General features: G+C 45.1%; 1 protein-coding gene across 1 annotated transcript; it reads left to right on the top strand.

The window, feature by feature from the left end:
- The first annotated feature begins 7,758 nt into the window (after window positions 1-7,758).
- Window positions 7,759-16,173, top strand: PDCL3 (phosducin like 3). Its single transcript, XM_015238849.3, has 6 exons — window positions 7,759-7,903; window positions 10,075-10,204; window positions 11,699-11,789; window positions 12,814-12,957; window positions 13,691-13,899; window positions 15,799-16,173. The coding sequence occupies exons 1-6, from the start codon at window positions 7,898-7,900 to the stop codon at window positions 15,939-15,941; spliced, it is 723 nt and encodes a 240-aa protein (XP_015094335.1). The 5' UTR covers window positions 7,759-7,897; the 3' UTR covers window positions 15,942-16,173.
- The last annotated feature ends 2,759 nt before the right edge of the window (window positions 16,174-18,932 follow it).

The raw sequence follows: 18,932 nt of genomic DNA, 5'->3' as shown, positions 1-18,932 counted from the left end.
GCCAGGGAGAAGTCAGGGTCCAGCATTGCTTGTTCATCCCGTAAGGACTATGATCCTGGGGAGTCTAGAGAAGCCGATTAATAAGAGATCAATGCCAGGGATGAGGAGCTGAATATGGGAAAATCCGAACCACATTTGAAGACCGGCTACAGTAGCAATTTTTGAATCTCCCCCTTCTCTCCCTGCATCCTTCCATGACTCATCTTGATATCTGAAGTCACTCATTTCCCAGGGCTCCGTAATGGACTTGTAAGTACTAGTGAGGCTTCAAAAGTCATGAGACACGACAAAGGAGGCTGTGTTCACTATTATAAAATGGGCTCTAGTTTCAAAAAAGACAAAAAAGAAAGAAAGAAAGAAAGAAAGAAAGAAAGAAAGAAAGAAAGAAAGAAAGAAAGAAAGAAAGAAAGAAAGAAAGGAAGGAAGAAAGAAAGGAAGAAAGAAAGGAAGGAAGAAAGGAAGAAAGAAAGAAAGAAAGAAAACAGACAAGCTCTGTCTCTTTTCTGATGTAAATTTGAGCCAATAACAAATTTCACGGAGAACTTCGGTGATAGAACAACATGGTAGGAACAGCCCTGGACTTGGTTTCAGAAGACTTTGACGTTGTGTTCCTCCCAACCCTCCATCTTCTGTCCTCCAGTGGGAGACGTTGAGCAGTAACCCAATAAAAGGAACGTATCTGCTGTTTCACCTGGTTGCTGTGATTAGACATCATGTTATATTTATTATGTGTTTGAAAAAGCTTTAAAAGCCACGTTCCATACAAAATTAAAAAATGGCGGCACATCCTGTAACAGACAGTGGTAGTGGTGATGATCGACGCATTGACAGCAAGCAGGATATTATCATCTCCTGAGGTTTCAGAGGCCAAGTCCGGGTGGCCTTTGATGTACAACTCCCTCTCAGCGGCCTCCTCTAGAGGGACACATGGTTAACAGCCAACATTACCCCAGTTTGAATAACCAGCACCAAAAGTCACGGCTTGTTAGGGCAAGATGTCCTTATACTCTTGGTCCTGCATGATCTTTCTGTTCTGAAAGGAATGCAAAATTCAAGCAAGAGAACTTCCTGTTTATTATCTCATAGGATGTGCCTAACAAGTAACCACTTAGGTTAAATCCAAACACATTTGTAAGGATAATCCATTCTCAAAGGTAGTGATGCTGACCTATAATATCTTACACACTCTAAGCTGAGACAGGGGCTGTGTGTCACTGATGGCCAAGAGTGTGATCACCCCCAAATCAGAACTCCTAGGTCCAGACCTTCGGTTTTTCCACCAGTTTGTCGAGAATGTGCTCTGGAAGGAGGTAGGGAGGACACCGTCCTGGTGATGGACATGAAGGAACACATCCCATGATCTCCTCATTGCTGTGCACAGCCAGCTGGATGGGACTGGACTTGATCTTGGCCATTGTCACTGTGCTCTTGGTTTGCAGAGCCGTCTTTCCATCCAACTCCAGCACCAGGACCAAGGGGCAGGGTAGTTTGGCGGCCACATAGCCAGGCACCTCCATGTTCACTCTGGGTATCCTGCCCCCTTCCAGGTAGCTGTGGATGCGGCCGTGGGGGTATACTGCTCTGCTTGGGAGGGTCTGCTCCTCTTGGCTTCTGGCTCTTTCTAGACACAAGGGGACATGACTCGTAGAAAAATGACTAGAGGTAAGGAGTCGATGAGGTCAGGCAAGAGTCCTTCAAAAACATTCGAGCCACCTGAGGACACAATGATAAACAGTCTCGTCATCAGGGAACCCAAGGAGTCCAGCCCAGAGAGGTCCCATCACGTGATGCTGCAGGTGACAGATGGAGGTGTGCAAATGTATCCACTGGACCTGAACCAGGTCCCCACAAGACACAGGTGGAGGTGGTTCTTGTGCCCCACAGCCTTCCCCTGCACGTCCTCAGTCACGGGCTTCACTGCTTCTCCCTGAGCTGAGTGATTCAGGTCGCAGCCAACTGCAGGGCTTTCAGAAGTACCTGCACTGCCAGCAGTTTGTGGCAAACCAGGTCTCCTGCTCAGCTGATTATATTCCTCCGTCTGTCGAGGGACATAGAGCAAATGTTGGTAGCCCTCCCCAGCAAACAGGCACTTCCGAATTCCCTCCCATCTGCTGCCCCTACCAACGGAGCAAAGGCAAGAGAGGCTCCTGGGGCCATCGAGAGTCTCTGTCGCCTCTTAGATGCTACTGGACACAGCATTTTGCATTCATCACTTCCCCTCCATCAGAATCTCAACAGACTTCAGGATCTCTGGTCCCCTTACTCCAGGGTAAGTGACAAGCATGCAGCATTATTAGAAGACACCAAGCAGACTTTAGTCTCTTTGGTCAGGAGTCTTTTCACATTCATGGGAGCTGAGGGGCTTCAGAGCATAGAGCAGGTGCCCACTGATGAGCCCACCCTGTCAGCTGCGGGGACAGGGCATTGGGGGTTGGCAGGTGGGATGGGTGTACCTGCAGGGAGAAGCGAGGACATGGGTTTTATCAAACACTATTCTAAAGGAAGTGCAGCAGAAGGTGCCAGAGCAGCAGTATTTGGCCACTTTGATTCCAGTTCTTGGCAAAATCCAGTCACCACTCATAGCTTTGGGAGTTGACTTAGCTAGGGGGTTCTCAAGTATGTTGTCCTGATGCTTCTAGAAGAAATCTGGGCGAGCATGAGAGGATGTTATAGGGAAGGCAACCTCCAGGCACTGAGTTCACAGAGCAGAGACCTTTCTTGCGCTTGGGGGTCCCTGATGCGCCACCACTAACATCCCTCCTACTGGCATCTTTAACTTGTCATGAGCCACTTCTCACTGTCAGAATGGTACTTGTTCATGACATGAAACTTACACAGTGCAGAAACGTAAACAGAAGTCTCCTGTTTCCTACCACCCAAAGAAAACTGTTAATATTTTCATGCATTGCTTCAAAATCTTTTCACTATTTTTAATTTTCAGACTAATGTTTGTGCCAACAATAAGCATATCTGTTACCAGAACTAAAGAACCCATAGACTTGTCTCCCAGCGGAAAACATCTTAATCAGGACACAGTTTCATCACCCGGAGACTCCTGCTTGAATTGACTGAGTGAAAAGCAATTTGTGTTCACTGAAACCCAGTAGGGCTGCTCCAGGCAAAGATTTTCATTTCTAAACCCTAGGCACATTGCCTTCCTTCTTATATCCTCTAGGATGCCGCAGGAAGTTAAGATGACATACCTGGGTATGAGTTAGCATCCTCTTGACATATACATACGCCACATTCAATCAGCATCTCATGTGGATGATGCCAGGGTCCTGGGACTTTGGCCATAAATGGCACTTAGGTAAGATAATGGGGAGGAATCCTTCCCAGACCATAACCAGTGATGGCAACACCACAAAAGGGTGTAGGAGCCTTCCTAACAAGATGAAGAATGTTAACAAGGTTTGAATCCAAATTCAATCATTTTTTCAAAGATCAAAAAGGCTGTGCACCAGGGCCCTTGGCTTCAGTCAGTTGCTAACTGTGTAGCTGGATTAAGTTACTTAAACTCTAGGAATCCCAGTTTTTCATTTGGAAAACTGGAGCTAATAATATCTGTCCTACTGGGTTGCTTTAAAGATCAAATAAGAAATGAAGTAAAAATGTCTGCCGTATAGTAACCACTCAAATGCTAGTTTTGTTTTTTCTAAGTATCATCACATAGCCAGGCTGAGCCCTGGAAAAGACAGCCGTACATGTAGAGAGATTTTAGCAGGCAAATAAGTGACCGTCCCCAGTCACCTCCCCACCACTGATTAACACATGGAATGGCTTGGCCAGAAATTTGTTCTAGTGACTTCAGTCATGGTTCTGCCTTCAAATCAGAGCTGTATTTAAATCTGTGCTTCTGAAATGTGCTCAGACATCAAAACCATGTTCAATACCCTTAACTGGCAGGTAATAAAATATGAGGTCAAAATATTCAGTAAGGATGTGGGCAAATTTGAAAGCATGATGAAATCAATTTTATTATGTCAAGGATGTGTATGTGTTGTGGAGAATTTCTAACTCAAACCTACAAATTAAGAAAGAAAAAATAGTTGCAGGGCAGGGTAGAGGTTAAGCACATGGGCTGTGGAGCCAGACTGGTGGGGTTTAAATCCCAGCTGGGCTACTTGCTAGCTGTGCGACCTTCAGCAAGCTACTGAATAGCTCTGAGCCTCAGTTTTCTTGTCTGTAGAATGGGCTAATGGAGCCTTTATAGATTATTGTAAGGAATAAATAAATCAGGGCATGGAAAGCACGCACAGTGCCTTGAACTCAGTAAGCATCAGCTGTTGTTATCAAAGGCTGATGCTTCTGGGGAAGCGGTGATTGATCTGTTTCCAATTTAGAGAAAGTTCTTTGAGATCTTTTCCTGAATTTAGGTTTGAAGGGAGTGAAAGTTAGGACCCGGGGCATACGATGTCTCTGAAGCAGTGGTTCTCACCCTGGTGTCCATCAGAAACCCCTGGGAGGAGGGCTTGTTAAAGTGCAGTTTCTGATTCTGTGGGCCTGGGGCGGAGCCTGAGAATCTGCATGTCTAACGAATTCCCAGATGGCTCCGATGCTGCTGGTCAGGACCAGGCTCATTTCCTCACAGGATGGGGGGTAGACGGGTGGGAGCTGCGTGGACTTTGCTGGGAAGGAATCTTAAGTCCCGAGACAAACCCAACCCGCAAAGAAAGATCTAGAAGGGAATGACACAGAAGTGCTTGGGGCCTGGCCCTGCAGCCCCTCTAGACCACTTCTGGAAAGAACTGGTCTCTTCTGGAAAGGACTAGTCTCTCCACATGACCTTGAACAATCTCCTCAGAGGCTGAACATTCAATTTTGGGTTTCCCTGAGAGCCGCAGGGAGCTGCCTCTCGCTGTTACTATTTCGCAAGTGAGCTGCCTGGGGCCAGCTGCTGCTGGAGAACTTGCTTTCTTTGGCTCAGGGACCCACCAGGCCAGTTGTACAAATCTGGGGAGACGTACAGCAAATAGCACAAACCCCACAGACCAGAGCTTCTCCAAGTTGACCACACACCACAAACACCTGGGGACTGTGTCGGAATTCAGATCACTGAGCACTCCCAGGACTTTGAATTCAGCAAGTCTGGTGTGGGACCCAAGAACGTGCATTTCCAGCGAGCTCTCAAGGGCTGCTGCTGCTGCTAGTTTTGAGAAGCACTGCTCCCGGTAAGGAAAGGACACCTGGGACAACTTGTTGGGGGCGGTGGTGGCAGCAAACTCCTTTCACCGCCCTGCTGAGGGCCTGCCCGGGCAGCAGCACCACCTTAGACAGGCATGGCCTTTCCGGGCTTACAAAGTGCTTAACTTATCACGGACGTTTTACCATGAAGCAGCTGGAACCCAGTAAGTAGTGCAAGTCTCTGACTTGTGGCCCAGCCTCCTTTCCGTCCCACAGCACATCCAGGTATGAATAAGCACGTGTTCAGTCAATCACACCAAAACAGGAGCACTTTTTTTGTTTTTATTTTGCATGACACTAATATATGTTCCTTTGTACTGGGTTCCTCTGTTGCTGATCTACCTGAGAGAAGGCTTGGATTCCAGAAACAGGTTCCCACACCCTCTGCTGTGAGTCTTTCCAAACAGTATGATTAGGGCAGAGAGTCCTGTTTTACTAGAAAAGGTTGGTACTCTGAGACAGGGGCTCTCAACCCAGGAGCTGGCAGTGAGGTCAGAGAATTGGTTCAGCAGCGGGGCAGGGGAGCCAAGCAAAGGGCGGGCTTCATGAAGGAGGAAGTGAGCAACCGAGTCCAGTCAGCCAAGGGCAGAGGATGAAGCGCACAGGGAATGAGCTATTGGATTTCCCCGATGTGGGGGTCCAGGGAGACCTCCACAAGAGCCTATTGAACGGGTGAACCAAAGCCTGACTGAAGTGGGCTGAAGAGGGTGGGGCGGGTGTGGGTGGAGACATTGAGCACAGTCCTCTGGAAGCTGTGCTGGAAAGCAGCTGTGGAGAATGCCTGTGGTTGGAAGGGAATGTGGGGTCATGGAAAGGTTTTTTGCCTTTGACACTGGAAATATTTCAGCACGTTGTGTGTTGAGGAGAATGACCCAGCTAAAGCTGGGAATGAGGAAAGGATTTTAACAGCACCCACTCTAGTCAGTGGAGAATGCAAAGCTTAGCATTGGGTCAAACACACTTCAGACTTACGATTTCTGCGGTGAGACCAGGGAAAATTCATTTAGTTTGCTGCAGGATAAGTAAATAAACAAATGTTTTAAGAGACCTATAACTCTGTGGGAAGGAGTTAATCTTAGGAATCCTTGTAAATAATTAAATCAAAGCTCCTTGCCTTCAAGGAATCCTTTGATTCATTTTATATCGATGGTTGTGTACATTAGCAATACCTGAGGCTCTTTAAGAAAATATCAATTCCAGCTCCCATCTCCCGAGATTAAATTTGGGGATGGAGCCCCAAGGTAGCTGCAGTTTTTGAAGGCTCCCAGGTGGTTCTAATGCATAGTCAAAGTTGGGAGTCCTTCACATATCTTAGAGATGTGTAGGTCTGTATTATCTGTGTCTGCTTGGTTGCCAGAAGGTGGCAACCTAGCTCAGGTGTCCAGGGAGGAAGACTGCTTTCTTTTCTTTTCTATTGGCGTATAGTCTGTCACAATGTGTCGATTTCTGTGCACAGCATAATGTCCCAGCCATGCATATAGGTAATATATTGATTTTCATATTCTTTTCCATTAAATATTATTACAAGATATTGAATATAGTTCCCTGGGTTACACAGAAGAAATTTGTTTATCTATTTTTATATATAGTGATCAACAGTTGCAAATCTCAAACTACCAAATTTATCCCTTTTCACCCCTTTCCCCCCCTAACCAAGATTGTTTACTATGTCTGCGAGTCTGTTTCTGTTTTGTAGATGAGTTCATTAGTGTCCTCTTGTCTTTTTTCTTTTTCTTTTTTATTCCACATATGAGTGATATCATATGGTATATTTCTTTCTTTCTGGCTTATTTAGAATATCTCCAGGTTCATCTATGTTGCTGCAAATGGCATTATTTTATTCTTTATCATCTCTTAGTAGTATTCCATTATATAAATATACCACAGCTTCTTTATCCAGTCACCTGTCTATGGACATTTAGGTTCCATGCCTTGGCTACTGTTTTTCCAGACTGACCGAGACTGCTTTCTTAACTCAAATTCAGAGTGCTGCGTAGGCAGAAGACTGGGGCCCAGCACTTGTATTTATATTTTACAATTCAGATTGCTGATTTCTACTCAGTACCTCCTGTGTACACTTTTGCAAGTATGGATCCCTGAGGCTGAACCAGGTGAAAAGTACTTTTCCCCTTGCTTCTGTCTGTTGTGATCACTGCTATAACCGCAGAGCTTAGAATAGTACCTGATACGTAATAGGCTCTCAATAAACGTAAGTCTTAGGAATGAACTGCCTTATACGACACTGAAAGGGTAAGTGAATTCCAGGTAACCCTGTATCATTTTTTATGGTAACACTGGATCACTGAAACGCATTTCTATTTCTGACTTCTTGGGCAGAAACCTCTTGGACAAGATCAGGTCTGCGGCTGGAAGCGACTCGCCACGAGCTACCTCCTCCACCCGCGCCCCGGCTCGGAAGCCGAACACCTACCCTAATAAGGTAGCGCCGGGGCTTGGCTGAGCGGCACACGAACGCAGCATGGGCGTGCCCCACTTCGCGCACGCGCACAGTTTCGGCGCCGGTTTCCAGAGAAGCGGGCGCAGACTCAGAGAACGCACCGCCCCCTGGCTCCGCCCAGCTCGCTTCTTGGGGGCGGGGTCAAGGCCGGGCCGGGGAAGAGGTGGGGCGGCGGCTGCGCGCGTGCGCGGAAGACAGCTGAGGGACGCGGGCACTGGGGCCGGCCCTGCTTGAGGGAGCTAAGAGAAAAAGAAAATGCAGGTGAGCGAGTTCAGGGCGGTGTAGGGGGCGCGACGCCTGGAGGCGGCGGCCGCTTGTCTGCGCCGCTGGGTCCGCGCCGACGTCGGCCTGTCCCGGCAAGCACCCCGCGCCACGGGGACGCCGGAGGCCGCACGAGGCGAGGCCGGCGCAGGCGCAGTGCGGGAGGGCGGGCGTGGTCCCGCGGGTCCCCCGGGCTGGGCGTCCCCGCCCCGTGTGTCCCACCCCCCGAATCTCGTCCCTGGGGCTACCTTTCCCTGAGGTCGGCTCCCCTGGGGCCTGTGAAGGACTCGCCAGACCCCACCTGACGCAGTTGCTTCCTGCTTGTTAACTCCCTTAGAGAGCACCTGCGCAGGTGTGTTGGGGCCCCTTGTACGGATGTGGAAGCAGAGGCTCGGACGAGGGAGGGTCCCGCCTGGGGGTCCCAGACCTAACACAGTAGTGGAACTCGTGTCCCCGACTCCACCTGGAGCTAGGTGAGGGGTCACCACACCCTCCCCTCAACTTTGGTGTTAGGTTGAGGTGCGTTCCCTTTGGACTCCTGGCTTCCAGAGCTCAGCCTGAAGGTTTCTCTGCCCAGTTACGTTCTGTCTTAAAGTGGAAAAAACCCAAATCCCCCGGTTGTATCAGGAATTTACTAGTGGAATTTGACTAAAACCCAAGGAAAAGAAAAAATGAATGAAGACACCCTGGAAGTAGATGCTTTTATGAGAAAATCTGTGACAACTAAATTTTGTCACTGTTGAGGGACCCTCCTCCAGGGTCATTTTGCTGCCTCCCAGATCTCACTGTGGCCGAGAATTCTGGTAAGTGGTCTCTGGCTCAGTGGCAGAAAGGAAATGGAGTTAGTGTGGGTTTGGTTGGGGGCTGGAGAGCATGAGCATCTCCAAATACAGCCTATCTGCCACCAGCCGGACACTCTGAAATGGTGAGAGGAAACTCCAGGGCTGCCCTGGCCTCCTTTGCATTCTCTGTTCTTCAGGTCCCTGCTTAAATTGTCACCTCCTCAGAGGCCTTCCCTGCCCACCCTGTGGAAAGGGTTCTGTTGGTTTTCTTTTGCAATATCTCAGAAAGACCCAGGATGAGGAGCTGGGGCAGGAGCCTGGTTATCCCAGTGTCCTTTCATGTTCCAGACCAGGTCCATTAGCAGTGTTCCACCCAAGCCACGCAAAGCCAGTGTTTGGGCAGCTGGATTCTGGAGCCAAGAGCCCAGTTTGACATTTATCCTGACATGTTTGATCCTAGTGTGTTTGGCTTGTTCCAGCCTGGCAGTGTCTTCCTAAACTTCATGGCTCTCTGAGGCTTGTGAGGATTAACTAAGTAGATCCAGGTAAAGGGCTTAGAAGAGTGCCCAGCACCTGGTACTCAAAACGCGTTAGCTGTTGTGAGCTCTTCTATGGGGTCTCAGTGCTTCCTCTTAGGTTTGGCCATGAGAGAGTCAGCCAGGCTCTCTTCCCTCTGATTCTTCTGTGGCCACTCAGAACTTTGGGATGCTTGACATGTCAGCACTTGGTTGGACCCCTTTGCACATGCTGGCCCCTCTGCCTGGAACGTAATTTCCTAAGTTCTCCCTCTTCTGTCTGGTTCCTTCTCACCCTCCCGTGATGATTAAACATCATCTCTTCTGAGAGAACGTCCCTGCCCATCCTGTGGAATGCAGGCTCCCGGTAACACTCTAGCTTGGCAGCCCATTGGTCATTGCACTTGCCACAATTTGTAATACATGTCTGTATTTTCAATCGTTCACTGCCTGTCTCTTCCTCTCAACTGTAAAATAGACGACGGTAGCATTCACCGGGCTTCCCTACCATCTAGTACAATCATTTGCATGTAGTAGGTGCTTAATAAAGATCTGTTGAATGAATCACTCCAAGTCATTAGTGAAGATACTGAACAGAAGCCAGGTCAGAGCCCTGGTATCAGCATTGATGCCAACCTGCACATCATGTCCTGAGTTTTACCCCAAGACAAGCCCCTAGGTATGGGGTGGCTGAGTGGAGGACAGGAAGATGGAAATAGGGGCTGTGGGTCTTTTAAGATTCTCAGAAATAGGCCATAGAATACTTTGGTTTGAAGTCCTCTCCCCACCGCCTTTCCCATTTGGCTCCTTGCCCAACATGGCGCCCTCCATAGTGGGTTTGGCACTCATGGTGTCCTTGGTCCACCTACCCTAGGACCCCAATGCAGACACCGAGTGGAATGACATCTTACGCAAAAAGGGCATCTTGCCCTCAAAGGAAAGTCTGAAAGAGTTGGAGAAGGAGGCGGAAGAGGAGGAGCAGCGGGTCCTTCAGCAGTCCATTGGTGAGCTCGCTTGTCTTCTTTATCCCGTGGCCGTCTGCTGAGGAAACCACTTGCTCAGCCTCTAACTGCTTTGGTAGAAGGATCCTCTGAGCAAGAGTCGGGAGCCGGGGCTTGAAGTACAGGAGTGGACGCTGTCTCTGGGACCTCAGGCGAGTCACAGGGTGTCTCTGGCTTCACCTTCCAGGGCCATAGAATTAGGGGGACCTCAGAGGCTCCCTCTGTTCCCACAGTTCCTTGTCTGTGTCAGATGAGCACATGATGATCCTGAAGAATGTAATTCTGAGTGTTGACTTCCTGGCCTGTGAGTCTCTTTGGATAACGTCATGGACATCTGCTCAGAGTTTTTAGTGTTTAGTTTAGTGTTCTCCTGAGCTTATACTGCATTATCTTTGTGGTTGGATTGAGAATATTAAAATAGTTTAATTGGGGGAAGCATACGGTTTGTGTGGTGTATGGGGTCTGAGGGAGGGATTTTCTTACACATAGCTGTGTCAGCTGACTCAGAAGCCCTTGGGGTATTTGTTTAAAAAAATAAAATTCCCTACCAAATCAGGATCTCTTCGGGGATAAGTCCCAGGAATCTGCATTTTAAACCAGTGCTTCAAAGGGTTTCTGATTCACACCAAAGTTTGAGAACCGTTGATCACAGGGGCTGGAACTGTCGTCCCCTGTTGACATATTAGAGCTAATTTAGGGGAGGATTTATTATGAAGCATTTATCCAGCAAGTGTTTATTGAATGATTGCTGTGTGCCAGGCATCACACAGCACAAAGGAGGGGTAGGCATAGAGGGAGGGAAGGAGGCCAGAGGAAGCAGGGCTTTCAGAGAGGAGGCAGTGATGAGTTGGGTCAGATGTGCTCCTGAGTTGAGAACACAGAGGTCATTATTGCCCTTGATTAGAGCACTTTTGGTAGTGACGGGGTAGGGGTCAGGGGACCAAAACCTAATTTGATGTCAAGAAGCAGGACTGTTTATGGCAATAACAACAAAATACAGGCTTTATAGCAGTTGATTTAGAAAAAAAAGCTGCCTACCACTCACAAGAAAAGACCCAGAAATGGATGATAATCTCTTTAACTCTAGGAAGGGTATGCTGAGGAAGACACCATTGGGTATCCTCTTGTCCCCTTGGAGGTCTGAGACCTGTTAAGCACCTGTCCATGAGTGTGCTTGGAAATCAGGCCAGGTGAGCTCAGGCAAATAACAGCTCTCTTTTTTTAAATTGGGAAACTTCCTGTTCATATGCTTATTATTGTGGACATACTTAAGGGAGCTGAGCCTGCAGGTGTCAACACATTCTATCTTCTTGAAGCACCTTCAACTTCTTATTACCTAATATAACACCTTAAATACTTTTGATTTTGGTTTTAGTAGGCTGGGGGAGTCTTTTGGTGTTGTGTGCACTTTAGGAGAAAAGTAAAGAGAAGAAAAACAAAATACATGGTTGTTCATCCTTTACACTTTTGGTTTTTTGCCAATTCAACTACATTCAGTGAAAACGTATGAAGATATGACTTTGGAAGAACTGGAGGATAATGAAGATGAATTTAATGAGGAAGATGAACGTGTTATTGAAATGTACAGGTTAGTGCCACCCAGAGGGAGTGCTTACTTTTTAATGTGGCACTAAAATGTGTGTCCTTTGAACCCTCCTACACCGTAGGTGGGAATGTAAATTGGTGCAGCCACTATGGAGAACAGTATGGAAGTTCCTTAAAAAACTAAAAGTACTACTCCCCCCACAAAAACAAAAAACAAACAAAACAAAACAAAAAACTAGAAGTAGACTGACTTACCACATAATTCAGCAATCCCACTCTTGAATGGATATCCAGAAAAGAGGAAAACTCTAATTCAGAAAGACACATGCACCCCAATGTTCATAGCAGCACTATTTATAACAGCCAAGGCATGGAGACAGCCTAAATGTCCATCAACTGATGACTGGATAAAGAAGGTGTTTTATTTATATATATATACATATACACATAAATAAATAAATGAAGGAAGAAAGACTACTCAGCCATAAAAAAGAATGAAATAATGCCATTTGCAACAACATGAATGGATCTAGAGATCATATACCAAGTGAGTAAGTCAGACAGAAAGACAAATACCATATGATATCACTTATATGTGGAATCTAAAAAAATTGTACAAATGAACTTATTTTTAAAACAGAAACAGACTCTCAGACAGAAAACAAACTTATGGTTACCAGAGGGGAGGAGGGAGGGGGGATAAGTTAGGAGTTTGGGATTAACAGATACACACCACCATATATAAAATAGATAAACAGTAGCGTCCTACTGTATAGCACAGGGAACTACATTCAATATCTTGTAATACCCTGTAATGGAAAATAATATAGAAAAGAATGTGTATATGTATAACAGTCACTTTGCTGTACATTTGGAACTAGCACAACATTGTTAATCAACTATACTTCAGTTGAAAAAAGATGTCCTTTGAAAAATTAATACACCTGGTAAATAAATAAACCTAGAGGTTTATAAAGATATCTCTATGAAAGGGAGGGTATGTGTGTGTGTGTGTGTATGTGTGTGTATATGTATGTATAAGATGTCTCTCTCCTTCTGTTGTGCAGGCAGCAAAGACTGGCTGAGTGGAAAGCAACCCAACTGAAGAATAAATTTGGAGAAGTTTTGGAGATCTCTGGAAAGGACTATGTTCAGGAAGTTACCAAAGCGGGTGAAGGCTTGTGGGTAATCTTGCACCTTTACAAACAAGGGTGAGCCGATCTTATGACTGTCTTTAAATGTTAATTTGAATTTACATCTGAACATCTCAGGCTTAATCCACATCGAAGTGTTTGTGTGTTTTTTAACTAGTGTTTTATTTTGTTGCTGATTTGCGCAAACCTTATTGCCTAATTTTTGCCTTAAGACTTAAATTAACATTTGTGACTAATACGAATGCCTTTGTTACAGTACATGTAGCAGGGAAGACTTTTTTCTTTTTAATTGTAAATGTGTTCCTCAGTCATTTATCCCTCTAGAGAAACTCTGGTATTTCAAAATTCCACATAATGAATCAGTCTTGTAGGAGGCAAGGGTGACCTTTAGGATAATTGTCCATTGCGAGTGATGCAGTGGACCCCCAGTGTTTCTCACCTCCACTTTTATTCTGATATTGTGGAGTCTAGTGCTTGTGTGGGAGTTGCTTCAAGCAGAAAATGCTTTCTGAGTCACGCGTTCTAAATCTTGAATGTTCTCTCAGATGGAAGAGCAAGACAATTATCTTTTACCTTGGAGCTGTTTTTCTGACTTACTGTTTGGTCAGATTAAATTGGACTTTGGATTTTGCCTGAACATATTAGAAAGTTTTTTTTTTAAATGTTAGTGCATCTTGGCTGGAGCAGCAGAATTGCTTGTGAAGTCGTTATAAGGTTTTACATGGGGCAGATGGTTGAGCTTTATTCTATACAAATTCAGGATATTGTTGCTTCTGTTTCTTTTTTATAGGATTCCCCTCTGTGCCCTGATAAATCAGCACCTCAGTGGACTTGCTAGGAAGTTTCCTGACGTCAAATTTATCAAAGCCATTTCAACAACCTGCATACCTAATTATCCTGATAGGAATCTGCCCACAGTATTTGTTTACCTTGAAGGTGATATCAAGGCTCAGTTTATTGGACCTCTGGTGTTTGGTGGCATGAACCTGACCATGGATGGTAAGGGGCTCTGTGAGATCACGTGAGAGATGGTGCGGGGACGCTTCTGCTGACAGGGGTGCCTGTTTCCCAGACGCGGGGTAGGGTGGTTCGTCACATTCACCTTTGCCCCCGTGTGAGATTGTGAAAAGGAAAGAAGCGCATTTAATCTCATCTTGGACGAGTCATTGGGGTCGTTTACAACTGGGCTGTAGTAATTCTCAGTTAAAACAGGGGACAATGGACTTTAAAATGTATATGTTAATATTAATGTCTGATATGTTTTACTTTTCCCTGCAGTTGAATATGTTTTCAGCTGTAGCTCAAGTTCGCATCTTTCATTTCTTATTTAGTTCACGTGAACATATTAGTGAGATGCTTATATGTGTCTATGGACATATGTGAATCTCTATAGAAATGTTTTCTCCATTGAATAATAGCTTTTAAATTAAAAGTTTATTTAATTCTGCCTCTTAACTCCTGAAAGATATGTTTTTATTTTTTTCTACCTGTTACACAAGGAGGTGTCAAAATACATACGCACACGTAACATGAAAGAGAGCCCCTGAGGCCCGAGGGCTTCCTGCTAAGTCCAGTCCTTTGTCTCTTTAGTGCAATAATATGTCCAACTATGCTTTGTTAGTAGTCTTTAAAAACATATCTTAAAATATGACTTTATATAACTCTTTATGTAAGATACTCAGCTGGGAAAAGTATAAACATATACATACACACACACATAAGTTACATTAGTATGCATTAATCCAGTGTTCAAAGGCATATGGCATTTCAAACTAAATATATGTTTGCCTTTTAGTCTTTTTGAACAATACCATGAGGGGAGAGAGATCGGTGTACAGTAACAACTATAGTCTTTATTTCTAGAAATCTCATTTGAAGATTAGTGAACTTCTAAAATAATGACTACTGCATATAAATAAACAATGGCATTAAATACATACACTTACGTATATATGTGTAAATCTGAATATATTCTGAAGAATCAGAAATGTTAAGAAAAAATTTTTTTAAGGAATTTGTTAAAATTTTATAATAATTGAGCCGGGACCCCTAGAGCTGAAAATACTGATGTTACTCATCTCCATGGATGAAGAATTAATATGACTTCAGCAAAGTTAGTTTTCAGGTTTTAACAGAAGTTTCCTTAATAGGAGAGCATCACTTTTAAAACAGGCTCTTTGTCGTAAGGGCTCTTGTACAGTTCCTTAGTTCTGCCTAGGGTCTTCTCTGCAGTGGAAAAATATAGCCCTTGATTTTGCTTCTCAAGGTCTCCCATCCATGTAGAGTCTGACTGATTATAAGAGTGTCAAATGTAGGAACTGAGCCTTTAGTCACTGATTATTTTCTGGCACTTTTTAAAATGATTATTACTTGGAACAAATGTATCAGTGCTAGGATGTCATCATGCACTGAGCCTTTGACTCTAATAGATTGAGATATTGGACATAAGGTTTAAGAATTTCCTTTTGTTAACTAAAATTAGATTTAATGATTAGATTGCCAGCAGGTCTGTGAAAAGTATTTCCTTTACACGTTTCACGCTGAGTTCTTTCCTGGGAAGTTGTACAAGCTGAGAAAGTGGTCGTTAGAGGGTAGGTTTAGTCTTTGTTTTGTGTGGTTTCTTTTGTTTGTTTTTTTAGTTATCATACAGGGGTTCAGATGTATGTAATGTCTCATTTGATCTCATCTTCTGAAAAAGTGAAGATATTTTTGTTTTCCTGCTTAAGGGCCTGATTTTTCCCTTTCTTCCAGGCGCCTTATAATTATGTCTCTAAAATTAAATTGTCGTCAAATGATGATTGTAGTTTCTGCTTAGAAAAACACTGGCCTGACAGACCTGAGGAGGAGGGCCCCACGCAGACTGTGTCTTAGGCAATTTGCTTTTTCTTTATCGCACAGAGTTGGAGTGGAAATTGTCAGAGTCTGGAGCGATCAAGACAAACCTGGAGGAAAACCCCAAGAAGCCCATTGAAGACGTGCTGCTTTCCTCGGTGCGGCGCTCCGTCCCCGCCAGGAAGGGCAGTGATTCGGAGGATGACTGAGGCTGCCGCCCGGGTAACCTGCTGAACTTTCTTGATGGGATAAATCCTCTGAATTTTTTTAAGAAGGAAAAAGTAGGAATATATTTGGGGTTTTAGCCTTTTAATTATGTTTTAAGTTTTAAATCTCATAGATCTCAGAAATAATCATTGCTGGGAATCCTATTAAATGTCTTTGAACTCTCTTTTTAAATTAATAACATTTTCTTAAAAAAATAAAAGCCAGCCATTGGTATGGCAAATGTCCGTGTTTTCCTCACTTATATTTTAAGTAAGCCGTAAAATTATTGACTCTTTATTCACATAAAAATATAAAAAAATGTGGAGGGTTTTTAAAAAATAATGTGAATAGATTATACAGTGGAAAAATAGCAAACTAAGTTTTGCATTTATATTATAATTTATTTTTATTCTTTTATAAAGGTAGCAACAGGATTATTAAATAAAATCAAAAAAAATGATTGAAAGGAAAAAAATCTTACTATCCTATTTGGAAGAAATAGGCAATAATTTTTGTGAAACAAACATTGTCTTAGCAATAACAAAAAGATTAATCCCATTTTGGGTAAAATATTTCTTCTGGTTAAAATTTTTTGTCTCGGACTGTTGAGATGTCAGCTAATTTCAATTACTATAAAAGGCCACGTTAAATTCTTTTTTGGAAATAAATAGATGTAAGCATACAAATAGATCAGCTGTGTCTCAGTCAGTCAGTAAAAAACAGAGCAAGATGTTTTATGAACCAGAATCCTCTGAACATTTATCACTTCTTGTCAAATTGACCAGAGCAGAAGAATTAGGGAAACTGTCATTCCCTAGCATTTTGTTGAATGATGTCGTCCTCAGTGCTGGTTTGCATCTTAAAAATATGAGTCAGAGAGGGCGCTGAGTTCCTTCTGATTATTGCGATTTATTTTTGCTGTAATTCAAAGAACAACAGGTGGCTGTGACCCATTTTATCTGTCAGAAGTGTCCGTGTCAGTGACATGTGTTTGTCTACACACGAGGGCCAACACTGATGATAAAACAGACTCTGTGTCACAATCTTCCTTGAAGGGTTTTTCATGGAATTCTTACTGCAGGGTTAAGTTTGGATGGTTCTGTCACTCGTCTGCGGGTCCCTTGGGTTTTGTGGGAGAGCCGCCTTCGTTGGTTTTCTGTTGTCAGCTGTCGTCAGAGTGAAGTGCTGTGGTGAAGGCTTGGGTGCGCCTATATACGCCTGTTCTCTTTGTACACTTTGATCTTCGTTCCTTTGGAGTCTTGTCCCCGTGTCAGGCTAAGGCACTCAGTTTGAACTCAGAAGCTCATGTGTCCATGGACTGGGTGAGTCCTGTCTGGCCACACGGCTCCCAGGCTGCGGGACGCTCTGTGCTCATGCTGACTGGGCTTGATTTAAGGAGGGAGAGGGTGGCATCTCCGTCCTGAGATCAGTATTGTGATTTCGAACTTCATCTGCAAATCTCTACAGCTTGGTTAATTCTGGGAGACTTCCCTACAGCACTTACCATTAATCTCCTTATGTTTCATTTAGAGCATTTGTGATGTGATAGAGGTGATACAACTTGGCTCTTAAGCATTGAGTTCATCTCAGTCCAGAACAGAAACACATAGTGACCGGGAAGACAGGCAAGCGAGGTGCTGAGTCCGTCTTCCGGTGTTCGGAGGACGGGGTTACGGGGAAGGGCGTTAAGCAAGTACTAGGTAACCCTTTCTTTAGTGATTGGTGAGAAATGGTTCCAGAAAGTAGGGCTAAAACGTGACTGGGAGAAGTGAAGTGGGTAAGACTATAGAATTGTCCCTCGGTATCCGTGGGGGTTAATTCCAGGAGCCCCGTGGGGCATCCGTGGGTGCTCAGGTCCCTTGTGGCTGGCTCTTCAGGTCCGCAGAGTGGCTTTACCCCATGGTTGGTTGAATCTGCAGATATGGAGGGCTGACTGTGTGATCAAATAACAATTGATTCTTGCTGATTTTCCTTATTTTGTGGAGGAGAAAAAGGGTATAGTTAGGTCACACAGACCTGCCTCACGCACACCTGAATCCACACTCTCACGTGCTGTGGTTGCAGACAGTGGCTCCCCAGGGGGTCTCCTTCCCCAGGTACCTCAGAGAAGTTGACCTGATGCAAAGGCCCTTTATGAGAGATGTGAAAGGGGTGCTGAGAAGGGGGTCCTCTGTCACTGATGCCTCAACCTTTTGTCATTTATCACCTCCAGCTTTTCAGTTCAGTTTTCTTCTGTAACAATCTCAAATTTTGACAGTTTTCAGGTGTGACAGGCCAAATGTGTTGTGAGTGTGTTGCCTACTTTAGAAACATGTTCCTCTGACAGCGATTTTGTCCTGCTTACGGGAACCAGTTGTTACAAATAAATACAGCCTTTTTGACAGGTGGCTTTCGACACGCGTTCTTGGTGTTTGTGTTCACACAGCCAGGGTGCAGGCTTTCTGCCCTCTGTTCACTGCCCCCACTCGGTGACTCCACGGGGACCTGTCCCTTGTGTGCTGTGAGGAGTTCCCTGGGTCCAGCCCCCACCTCCCGCCGCTGCAGCCTCGTCTTCTCTTCTCTGCGTTCAGTCTCCAGTGAGGACGTGTCTAAGCCATCCCTCTGCATGTTTGACCCCGTTCTCTCCCACACTCTTTAGGACTTTGTTCCAGTAAATCATCATCTTGTCTCCGTCTCTCCCTTGATGTGAGGCCTCAGGCAGTAAGTGTTCTGATTGGGTGGCGGAGACTGTTCCCTGCCACAGACTGAGGTTCTCCAGCTCTGCTCAAGCAGCAGTGGGACCAGCTAAGAGTAAACCCCCAGCCTCCCTGCAGGCTCTGACTGCCAGAGGGTGGTGGCCAGAAGTTGGCTGGGAGTTCTGGACAAGCTTCTTAAGAGGGACAGACACGTGGCATGTACCCTTTTTGAGCTTAACCCCCTCTGCCCTCTGATTGAGGTGTAGATGTGATTGCAGCCCACCTGGGCCACAGGTGTGCTTACAGAGCCAGAGTTGG

Source organism: Vicugna pacos, chromosome 28 (assembly GCF_048564905.1).
Source record: "Vicugna pacos chromosome 28, VicPac4, whole genome shotgun sequence".
NCBI lineage: Eukaryota > Metazoa > Chordata > Mammalia > Artiodactyla > Camelidae > Vicugna > Vicugna pacos.
Note: the sequence above shows the minus strand (reverse complement) of the source record. Positions and strands in the feature narration are given on the sequence as shown.